The following is an 11692-nucleotide window of genomic DNA, read 5'->3' as shown; positions in this document are numbered from 1 at the left end:
AGGAACTGAGGACAAGAGACCAAATACAGGTAACCCCCTTACAACACGGCACTTCTGTAAACATGGTTTCACTCTAACACGGTCCGAGAATTGGGGAAAACCTTCGTATAACACGTCGTCCTGGAACACAGTTTCATTCTAACACGGTTTGAGAATTAGAGAAATCCCCAAATAACCCGGAGCGTAATAAGAGCTTTTAAGAGCAAAAAATCTCATTCGAAATTAGGGAAATCCCTGAACAACATGGAATGTAATAAGACTTTAGTAGTGATGACGAAGAAAACATTATTTAATACATATTAATGTGTTATACTTTTGGTGAAAATTAATAAAGATATTTCTCTTAATTATAAAAATATAATAGTATGTTTTTTTTAATTTTTGTAAACTAACCCCCTTTTTTGTACTAGTTCTTTATTTTGTATAACATGGCCTTTTTAGGAACCTAACAACCGTGTTATACAGGGGTTACCTGTATAATAAATGATGCTCCATTACTCTTATTGCTTAGGAAAATTCCAAAGGTTTTGGGAGCTGTAAGCCAGGAACTTTGTATGAAGACCAAATACGTCTAAGAAATACATTTTGGTCATCTGAATGATCAAATATATATCTATCCTATAAATCACAATATCACATTTCCCAAGTATGTTCTCTCCATTTATGAACTTTCTTCCTTAAAAACTGCATTTGGGAATGTGTAAGAATGAGTGAATACAAACTATTATTCAGAGTTTGTATCCTGCAGTTCTGTTGGCTTCACATTGTGAAATAAACACAGGTCTCAGTTTTCAAATGAAACATATTACTCTTGTATAATCACAAAATTCTCTCACGTATAATGTGCTAAAACTACCCCAATTTCATCATATTACCTGTCCCATGAGCCTGTCTCAGTGGTACTATCTTAAAGATTTCCTATTTTAACGCTGATGTCATAAAAAACAAGGAAAGTATGATACGGTAAACTTCTTGTATGTGTTTAGAAGGGTTTACATATTCAATTCTATTTCTTGTCATTATTATTACTTTATAAATGTGATATGCTTATACTGTGGCGAAATACAAGGTGTGATCAAACAATACGGTGAATATTTAAATTTAAAAAATGTATTACAGTAAAAGACACATTGCCATTAATCCCCCTCAAAATACTCCCCCTTGCTTCAAACACACGTATCCCATCATTCTTGCCACTTTCTGAAGCAGTTCTGGAAGCCCTCTTTTGTGTCTTTAGTTGCACTGCTGTGGCTGCCTTAATGTCCTGAATCATTTTGACTTTGGGGAAAAGCCAGAAGTCACACGGTGCCAGATCCGTGAATAAGGTGGATGAGGACACACCGAAATGTTTTTGACAGAAATTGCCATATGCCAGAAGCGATGTGTGACACGGAGTTGTCATGATGGAGGATGATTTACAGCACACTTTAAAACACACCTCCTCTCAACTGTAGCTCACATCCGACTGACTGTACTGAACAAGTTGAAACTTGTCACACACTGTTACTAAGGTTCGACGCGATGCTTCCCATGTTGAAGATTCCTGCCTTTCAATTGGATGGCACTTGGCAGCAGCAGTCACCATCTTTTGTGATCACAACGGAAAGGCTCTGTGTCACACATCACTTCTGGTACAGCAATTTATGTGAAATAAAAACATTATGGTGTATCTTCATCCACCTTGTTCACTGGATCTGGCACCGTGTAACTTCTGGCTCTTCCCCAAAGTCAAAATGACCATGAAAAGAAAACGTTTTGAATGGATTCAGGACATTGAGGCAGCCATGACAGCGCAACTAGACACTCACAAAAGAGGACTTCCAGAATTCCAGAACTGCTTCAGAAAGTGGCAAGAACGATGGGATAAGTGTGTTTGAAGCGAGGGGGAGTATTTTGAAGGGGATTAATGGCAATGTCTTTTAATGTAAGAAATTTTTATTTAAACATTTACCATACATATGGTAAATATGTGTGTGTGTGTGTGTACACATATATAATCTCCATCCGTCTACTACCAGGCTACATTTTATACTTAACTTGTAACATATATAATGGTGACTACAGCAGTTTTAAATTAGGTAATAGGAAATACAATACATATAATTAGTACAAAGTTACAAGACCCAAAGGTGAAAACTAGGTATCCCTGCCACCCCAGTCCACCAACTCTCTGGTATCCTCTCAGAAGTCAACCATTATTACCAGTTTCTTGTTTATCTTTCCAGGTATATTCTATGTATACTGCAAGCAACATTGTATTTTATACATATACATCATATATAGGTATTGTCAAACGAACTCAGAAAGAGTCTGGAAGCTTTGCTAGAAAAAAAGTAACAAAGATTTATTCAAGGATCTTAGAATTTTTAAACTGGAAACACAGCTAGGCAAAAATCCAGAAGTGTTCCCAAGAAGAAAAGTTAAGAGTTCTTATAGAAAAAGTCATATCCCTGAGAATGGTCAGTCTTGCGTTCTGAGCCCAAGGATTAGTCCAGGACGGTCATCAGCCTGATATCAGAGATCTGGATGATGGATGACGGAGTCTGGAGGAAGGGCAACAGGAGGTTGGGCCACATCCTGAGTCCTTTAGGGGGTAGTCAGAGGGTTAGCCATAGGTAAATAAATGTCCGGGCATTGACAAAGGACTGGAAAGTTCAAAAGTTTAAGTTTCAAGTCTAGTTAAGACAAGGAAAAGAATCGTTTCCTTATGCCTCAAGCTTCATAATGTTAATAATTTAACAGCTTGGTTAAAGTGACTCCATTTTGTATTTTTCCTGTCTTCATTCTTTTCCTCAGTATGTATATACAGTTTTTTGGTTTTTTTACATAAATAGTGGTATACTATACACAATCTTCTTCACATTGTTTCTCACTTATGTCATAGTGTTTTTATTGATACAGAAGATCCCGAAAATCTGGGGCATGTAGTGGTGGCATAACCAATTTCTAGCTAACCTTGGTAAGTCATGAAGGAGGTATCATAAGGTGTCATAGTACAGAGTATGTAGGAAAATTCTAAAATCTTTATTTTAATCCATGATTGTCAATGAAACCTTATTGTGGACTAAATCTTACATTCTTCTCTACTTTGTATTTTGTTTGTTTAACTCAACAATACATCATATAGTTGTCCTGAATTACACAAACAGACTCTGCTACAATCTCTAATTCCTTTCCACTTCTTAAATTACACATTGCTTCCACTGGGTATTGCCTTCTATAATTATATTCCTATAGCAATGAAACTCGAAAAAAGGATTGCAGATAGAGTTTTGTATATTTGGCATAATGCAGAACTAGTTACATGACAAAGGCTGAGAAAATTTTAGACCTTCATATTTTGGAAACAAGATTTTCTATTTAATAGGAATTGCATTCTTTAAACTGGAAAGTCTTTTAGGGTTAAACCCACACATAGCTATATCCATACTCGGAAGCTCTTTGACAACTCAAGGCTGGAAATCCCACACTGTGCTTGTTGTCAGTCCATTGTTTTCTTGCCTAGTAGGTTCCGGAAGTGAATATTCTACCACTTTGTGCAGTTGATGCTGAATGCTATGTCCTCTGAACTGGGGTCGTCCAGGGTCACCAATCAGCACTTGAGTTCTGTGGATCCAAAAGCAATTCTTCAGCCATTGATGAAGACTATCTGCAAGGTCTTCATCATAAAACATATCTCCAAGCACTACAAGGTCCCACTTATCTTGTTCCAAATCCAAAATGTTTTTGATTAAAATGGGAAAAGGATTCAGTTGATTCAATTCACAATTTAGTATAATAGCCATTCCTGCAACTTTAAAAAAAACACATGATGAATTGGTATAATATACTAGGCTCTTCTAATTCCCTATTGACTAAGTAATTTAGAAAATCTAACAATATGTTTTTTTCCCTTTTTGTTAAAAGATGATTTTTACATAAAGTTTATGCCAGTATAAGCTATTTATTGAAATTTTCAAATATATGATTGGATATCCAATCATTGTTTTTAATTATTTTGAAACCAAAATAAAAGATACAAAAGACCTGGAAATGTTGGGGTTTTAAGGAACATTTGCTGATCTCAATAACCAAGAGGTTTGGTTTGTTACAGGAGACAGGGAAATATGCCTTGGGCTTGAGTAGGGTGGCAAGTTAGAACTGAACCCCGTTATAAAATAAGGACCTTCAAGAGTTGGATCCTCAGTGAAAGGAAAGATGAGAAGAAAATCAGATAAAACTTACCTCTCTCAATTTGTGTTCTAATGGAACAAAATCCATTAAATTCACAGGCCTACCCTTACTTGGGTTTTAGGTCAAATAAACACTACCTACATATTTCAGGACATTTTTAGCCCAGAAATGAACAGTAAATTCTCAGGTTAGTGTCACTTTGGGCTAGCTGACGGACACAAATACAAATTCTCTTGGGAAAAATGCACCATCAACTCCGGCCTCCCGATTCCCAGATAATGTAGCACAGAACATAGTTCACAACATCGTATTATACACATGGAAATAAGCTATCAGGTGGATAAGACATCTATAGATATTTATCCTGGAAGAAAAAAAAAAAGATGAGCTTTAAATATTTTTAAATATGAAATCCTTACTAGGGTCTATGTCGGTGGCCAAAATCCTCGATGCCCCACTCATCTTAGCAGCAATAGCCGTGGCTCCACATCCACTCCCAAGATCCAACACGGATTTGCCTCTGACAATGTCAGGATTATCCAAAAGATACCTAAGTCCAAAAGAAAGAGAGAAACATTATCTAAGAGATGGAAGAAACTCAGTTAAGAGGTGACCCCCAAAAATTTCTATGGATTGACTAGATAAGAAATAGTGGAACTTAGCAGAGCTTGGTCCAACCTTGGCAAATTGAGCCTGACTAGAGTGAGACAAAATGTCGATCTTATGTTAAGGCTGGACAAAGGTGGCAGAGAGAGGACCCAGTCATTTGATCTTTCTCTTCAGCAGGTGTGAAGAGCAGTTCCATACAAGTGATGAATCGTGCTCTTAAAGTCAACTTTAAAAAAGTACTGAGCACTTACTATGATCCAGAAACTACCAAGCACCAAGAATATAGACTGACAAAATACTGCTATAGTCAGGATGGAATTCGCTAGATCCAAAAATTCACCATCTCCTTTTGATTGTTCACCATAGAATAGTTTTAACTACTGTTTGAATTGTATTATAATGACCTCTCTGGTAAGATATGCTTACAACCAAAATCAGATCAGGGCTAAGTAGTTACCAAAAGTGAAGATGAGTGGGAAAACACTGAAATAGTGAAAGCCAACTGACACTTGACCTTAGTATTGGGATAATAAATAGCAGGGACTGTGGCAAAGTAGGGGTGTATGGGCCCTGTCTAAAGGGACAGCTGCTACCCATCTCCAGCTGATTGTTGCCTCACAGAAATCCCGTACTATCAGAGATTATTCCTGTTTTTCAAATCAGTGTAGATTTTTACATGAAATCTCTCAAGTTTTAAATGTTAGGAACTGATATTTTAAAAGTTTACAAGTGTGGTAAGGAGCAGGAGCTGGTGTGCTGAATTAAGAATATGCAGAGTAGAGCCTGAGGCATGAGGCCCAGTCATCCACGAGGGGGAGCGGGTACCTCCCTCTGCATGTGAGCTCCCACTTTGGGGCGGTGAAAACCACAGGGTAATTTTGATTGAAGACAGTTTAAATTTCCACAAAGGAAACAGTCCCAAGATGTATTATTTCCAGATCCCAGAAGCAAAGGGGCACAAAGAGCTCGGAGAATTCAGAGTGGAAGGGGCTGAAAAGCCAAAGATCTGCAGCAACCTTAAAGTTTCCCTTCCCCCCCTTCTTCCGTCGCTCCCCCCACCCCCGCACTCTGGTTCAAGCCAGTTGTTTCTCAATGTAGTTGTTATGAGCTTTGGGGAGGGAAGGGGTCCCCCACCCCCACCCCCACTGAGGCGTGAGCCACTGGGCTGGCCCCTGGTTCCTATTTCAATTAGGGCAATACCTAGACAGGGCTTGGCCTCCTGGCCAATAGATTGCCCAGTAAGGATCGCTGTGGGGCCACATGTCAGCTCTTTCCCACCAGAACTTGCATCTGGGGGTCAAAAGCCGCAACTGGATTTCGGGGGTGAGGCTGCCACTGCTGGTAACTTCAGTGTTCTCCTCCAGGAAAGCTTTCATCTCAGGGTCCAAAAAGCGTCCAGTTCCTCTCCAAGGGCAGTGGCCCCAGGGAAACAAGGGAAGACCACTGCTTCTCACAGCCTTCAGAAACACACCACAGCAGTTCATGGGAAACGGTGCAAATGTTCTCCAACCTAGGCTCAAAGCCATCCGTCCTTTTCTAAAACACAGGTTCTGTCAGTGTTGCTGTTGATAAGAGCTGCTTCTCACGGGCAAAGAATAAGGATCTGGCTGCCAACTTGGTCTCAACTGGAATCTCTAGATCTCTAAAAACAGAAATAATACTGAAAATTCCAAGGCTCACACACGTCCAAATCCTATTACATAGAAAGCAAATATTACAGTGAAAGCTCTAGCAGATAATTGACAGATACAAGTTCATTTTAGATGAAAGCGTTGGTGCATCAATTTAGGAAAATCCAACCTTTTAAAAGGATACCTTTTCACAATGGAGTCTTTTTAACAATTTTGAACAACAATTATCCAAGCATTTTATTTTAAGAGAAATCTTCAGGAACAGTGCCTATTGCACAAAATAAGGTATACCTTTAAAGTTCTTTCATACATTTAATCACTTACCTTTAAGCAGACACTATGTTTGGCAACTGTGAACAAAAAAGTCCCTGTGTTCAGGGAGCTTAGAGATTCTAGTGGTGGGATAGAGCAATTAACAGGCAAACATAGTTCTTGCCTTTATGAGTCTAGCCAAGAGTTGTGGAGGTTAACAAACTATTGTCTGTGGGCAGAGGTATACAAACTATACTGAATACACTCTATTTCAGTAATGATTGATTGTCATAGCGTACATCAGTGTAAACAAGATTCAGATTTTTGTTTCCTTAAAAAACTTCATGGTTTTAATTGTAATAAAAGAATATCAACTCCCAAATCTCTTTCTGTAAATATCTCTGATAATTTATCTTTACCAAGCCTGGGGTGAAAAGATCTGTTTCAAAAGAAAAACACTTTGAAAAGAAAAAGTAGGAAGGAGGAACAGCAATTTAAACACAAATTATACAGCCAGTTGTTTGGGATCTCTGGTCTCTTCTGCATAAATATTTTAAATAGTCTTATATCCACCTAAGTATTTAGAGTAGGGGCCCAAAACTCAGATGTCTACCAGGAGCCGGACTGGTGATAAATGAGTGACACGGGCTGACGGTGGGGTAACAGAGGGGCTGTGGGAAACTGGAGACTGCTTCTTAACACTGGCTCAAAGGGGACAACAGCATTGCCAGACCTTCCAATTTCTCAATCCAGATATTTACCCATAAACTCCCATTTTTAAATGTTAACAATTAAAATATCAAAACACGGGGCAGGCTAAAATGCCTATCAGACCACAAGTCTAAGAATTCAGGATAGATTTAAGTGGGGGTTAGTTATCCCGCGTTTATGCCCTGGGGATCTCAGGGGTCTCTAACAGCCCGGCACATCCAATTCTGTTAGGAAGCATTGGGTTAGCCTTTGAAATTGCACCAGCCTAAGATTTAAAAATAAAGCAGAGGAAACATGAGATGATTTGGGACACCATGTCATCTCCATGTCAGATGATTTTGGACATCGACGCCTGGCCCAGCAACAATCGGTTACGAGTATGTGCTTATGTGATGGACACTTAGTATATGTATTAATTGGTAAGGAAAGAACCCGGGTTAACATGGGTAAATTACAAAAGTGTTTGTGACCACAAAAGTGTTATTTCCCTCCAAAGAGGACAGGGCTCAATCTTAAAGGGACAGGCACAGGCAGTCTTCTTGCCTTACCTTGGCTTTGCCAACCCCGCCCTGAGAAGCTAAAGCACAAGGTACGTCTGTCCCTCGCCTTTGTGCATCTTTTCACGCATTCTTTACTACCGCGAGCGGGTCCCGCTTCTTGAGCCCGAGGCTCCCGGGTAGCAGAGCAGCACCACGGCGGGGTCGGGGGCGGCAGGCTCCGCCCTCCTTCCCAGCAGCGCTTCCTCTTCCCTTTCCCAAGCTCTCTTAAAGGGGCAGGCGATGCGAAACCAGAGGGCGCCCTGACCTCGCTTTGGAAATAAAAGAAACGGCAAGTTCTGATTTCTAAAATATTCATTATGAAACTATTTATGACACTTTGTACCAATCACATTTCTAGGCAGTGGGCACGGAGTGGTTTGCAAAATAGTGTATATGCCCTTTACGGCGCTTACATTGAACTGCGATTAAATCATAACGTAAGCCCTCTCGTATAATAATTTTAATTACTGTACAGTCTAAATTTACGTGCAACTTGAATCAGTCAAGTTCTGGACCCATATGTCCATCTTCTAACTGGACTCATCTATCCCACTGGCTCCTCAGCACATCCCAACATTAACTGATCGTCTCACCTTACAATTAAAACCTGCTCCGGCGCACCAAAGGGGGAAGACAATTGTCCCAAACCGAGAACCAGGCAAACAATGCTTCTGCTTCTTAGTTGGTAGTTTGAGATGTGAACTGGAAGCCGCCTGCTCAAAATTTAGAAGTTGTCACGTGGGTTCTCTGCTTCTGCCTTCTTTAAATGGGGTTCCTGCGTTCCCTGTATACTGGAACCTCTAGGAACTACTATAAATAAAGCTGTGTTATATCAATTAACAGCCCAAGATGCATCTTTATCATGCTTCTTAGATGAATGGCATATTTATTTCTGATAGGCTACACACCGGGCGTTTCCGAGGATTCTGCTCTAGATTTCCTCTATAATAACCAATATGGTGTTTTTATGACTGCATGAAACTGTGTTCACTAACTTACTAGATGCTTTTTAAAAATTAGCTGCTGATATAAACCTTTGTTTCCTCAATTATAAACTCCTCCTTTCCATACACTCACCAATTCTGTTGCTAACAATAAACCATAATACATGTTCAAGAGTAATTTGTTTAACAATTGTTGTTTTTAACCAGCTTCTGTGTTCTAGACCAGTGAATGGCAAGGACATCCCAATCATGGCCCAAGAAACCAGAGAGAGGAGGCAGGCCTAACATTTCTACAAAAGAGGATTTCTGGTAAAAAAAAAAAAAAAAAAAAAGTCTTGGTGCTCATCATTGAAGATGCATTTATTAATACTAATGTCAAGACACCTTATCCAAAACTTGGAACTAGGCTAAAGAGATTGCTGCAAGTCCGTTCTCCTTTATAATTTTAAAATTGATCCACGCCTTTCCATCCCTGCTGCGATTGCCTTAGTTCAGCCTTAGGATCGCTTACTTGAATTCCTGTAACTGGTCTCTCTCTGCAGTCCTGCCTTTCTCTAATCCATTCTTTATACTGCAGCTTAAATGTTTTTTTTTCCCCGAAATTTACATTCTTATAGTTCAGAAAAGGCCTTATATTCCTGTAGTCCCAGATAAACCATGAAAAACAAACACCTGGATTTTTCTTTTCTGTTGTTTGGTGTTGGTGTGTTGTTGTTTGTTTGTTTTAATTGAAAGAAAATTTTAATTGCTCTTATCAAAATTGACCTAAATACAACCAAGCAGACCTATCAACTGATAACAATTTGAACTATTTTCTAACCCTGTGATTTTTGCCTTTAAAAACCAGTTTCCATTTTTGTTCAGAGAGCCAATTCTCTAATAACTGGCCACTCTTGTAAGTGCAAGTAAAAACAAAAATAATTCCGTTCTCAAATTTATCTTTAAAGTTTTTTTTCCAGACAAGCTATTCAATTATACTTATTAACTGTATAACCTCAGGTACATTATTAAACCTTCCTAAAGAAGAGGATCAGGATATGCTCCCCCAAAATATGCCACTTTGGCATAAGAATTATTTTGAGCTGAAGGCATTTAAGTTCCTGAAATCCTTTATCTGCCTAAATTGAGGTATCCCAAAAGAACTCAATTGTCATAACCCCCCTTTTCAGGAGCAACTCTTCTTGGTTTAAGAAATAGACAGCATATCCAAACAGACATCTTCACAAGACTGTCATATCTCCTGTTTCTTCCCCTAAGGGAGAATTTATCTTACTCTGCATTCCTTTTTAGTTACTCTTCACTGAATTCTCCTGCAAGTTTGTGTTGCATGTGTAAATTTTGTTTTGTCCCCTCATTAATCTGTCTTGTTGGCTTAATTCACATGTCGCAGACCCTGAAAATAAGAAGATAGAGGAAACTTTCTCCACCCCTACACTAAGAATCAGTTTTCTCGTCTGTAATACAGTGGTGATAATAATAATAATGTATTGGGAGAATTTAATGAGATAAAAATGAAGTGCTTAGCACAGTTCTTGGTATATTGTAAATGCTTGATAAGTCATGTTACTGTGTTTATCATTATTGGAAATACAGACATAGTGTTGGTTAAGGAGCAAGACTGGAGGCTGAAGATCAAGCTTTCAGCTAAGAGTGAGAGGATCAGATTTCAATTTTAGAAAAATGTTTTAAGCTGCAGGTAGCACATAATTTAGTGAGGCAAGACTGAAGACAGGGAGACTACCAGTTCGAGGATATTGTAGTAATCCAAGCAAGCAATAATGAGGATCAGAACTAAAGCATTGCAGCAGGGATGGAAAGAGTTGGACATATCTGAAAATGATTTCGGAAAAGCTCCTAGCAGGACTTGGAGTCTAATTAAATATGCTTGCTTAACCATAGTGGTAGACAACCTAAGGGCACAATGTCAGTTTTTCTTTCTCAACGTGACCTACCTGTGCTCCTAATCACCACGCTATCTGATTATGTTCTCCCTAGTTTGAAATCCTCTCTGTCTCCCCAGGCCTTCAATACCAGAGCCAAATTCCTGATCACAGCTTCCCAGGCTCTTAGTGATCAGCGCCGACTTTTCTATCCAGCCTTGTTTCAAAACCCTCCTCCTCTCCCCTGCAATTGGCTTTCCTTGCACAGGACCTCTTCTTTCGCCCTAGGCCTTGCTTAAGACAGACAGCTGCCACCAGCACCATCCATACACATCCCTCTTCACTGTCCCTACCTAACCACGTCCTTACCCTTCAGAATTCTGCTCAGGCTTAAGGTCCCCTGAAAAGCCTTCCCCAGCACACACACTGATCTTGACATTTTGTTAGCTTCCTATGGGTGTATCCAACAAGAATATCAGAAAACTCTCATTGCCTGGCTCCTGGACTGGACTTAGAGGCAGACGATCTCATTCCTCTTTATCTGCTGCCACAGTTGGACATTCAATAAATTCTGTTGAAGAAAGAAAAAGCAAATGAGTAAATTAACAAATGTCACATATCGATACCTCATTTTAAATTGTAACAGCTTTATGGAGGTATAACTGACAGACAATAAACTTCGCAAATTTATTGAACCAGCTGTCTATAAGAGTTCTACATCATGGACTTTGGTGTCAGGCATTTCAATTTTAGCCATTCTAGTGGATGTGGGGTGTTATCTCATTGTGGCTTTTATTTTATTTCTCTCTTTTAAGATTTTTATTAAAATATAGGTAACATACAATATTGTATCAGTTTCATGTGTACACAATAGTTATTCAACATTTATATACCTAAAGAAGTGATCACCACAAGTCCAGCAACCATCTGACACCGTACTATGCTCTCACAAT

General features: G+C 39.2%; 1 protein-coding gene across 1 annotated transcript; it reads right to left on the bottom strand.

Annotated features, from left to right (window-relative positions):
* Nucleotides 1–1917: 1917 nt before the first annotated feature.
* On the bottom strand, nucleotides 1918–8103 carry ETFBKMT (electron transfer flavoprotein subunit beta lysine methyltransferase). The gene is made up of 4 exons (XM_019736858.3): nucleotides 7925–8103; nucleotides 5983–6424; nucleotides 4593–4723; nucleotides 1918–3793 (listed from the first exon to the last, which is right to left on the bottom strand). Exons 2-4 carry the CDS (start codon nucleotides 6306–6308, stop codon nucleotides 3450–3452), a joined length of 801 nt encoding a protein of 266 aa, XP_019592417.2. The 5' UTR covers nucleotides 6309–6424; nucleotides 7925–8103; the 3' UTR covers nucleotides 1918–3449.
* Nucleotides 8104–11692: the final 3589 nt, after the last annotated feature.

The sequence above is a fragment of the Rhinolophus sinicus genome, chromosome 1 (genome assembly GCF_057876585.1).
Source record: "Rhinolophus sinicus isolate RSI-liver-muscle chromosome 1, RSI-T2T, whole genome shotgun sequence".
In the NCBI taxonomy this organism is placed as follows: domain Eukaryota; kingdom Metazoa; phylum Chordata; class Mammalia; order Chiroptera; family Rhinolophidae; genus Rhinolophus; species Rhinolophus sinicus.
The sequence above is the reverse complement of the archived record's forward strand: the minus strand, read 5'-3'. Positions and strand labels throughout refer to the sequence as shown.

Bases quoted from the DNA above. Each gene is read 5' to 3' on its own strand.
- ETFBKMT (XM_019736858.3), bottom strand. From the start codon at position 6,308: ATGGCTTTGAGCCTAGGTTGGAGAACATTTGCACCGTTTCCCATGAAC. The intron at 4,724-5,982 runs GTATTGCCCTAA...TTTTGGACTTAG, and splicing joins GGAGGCCAAGCCCTGTCTAG to GTATCTTTTGGATAATCCTG. The intron at 3,794-4,592 runs GTAAGGATTTCA...TTTTTTTTAAAG, and splicing joins GGCCACCGACATAGACCCTA to TTGCAGGAATGGCTATTATA.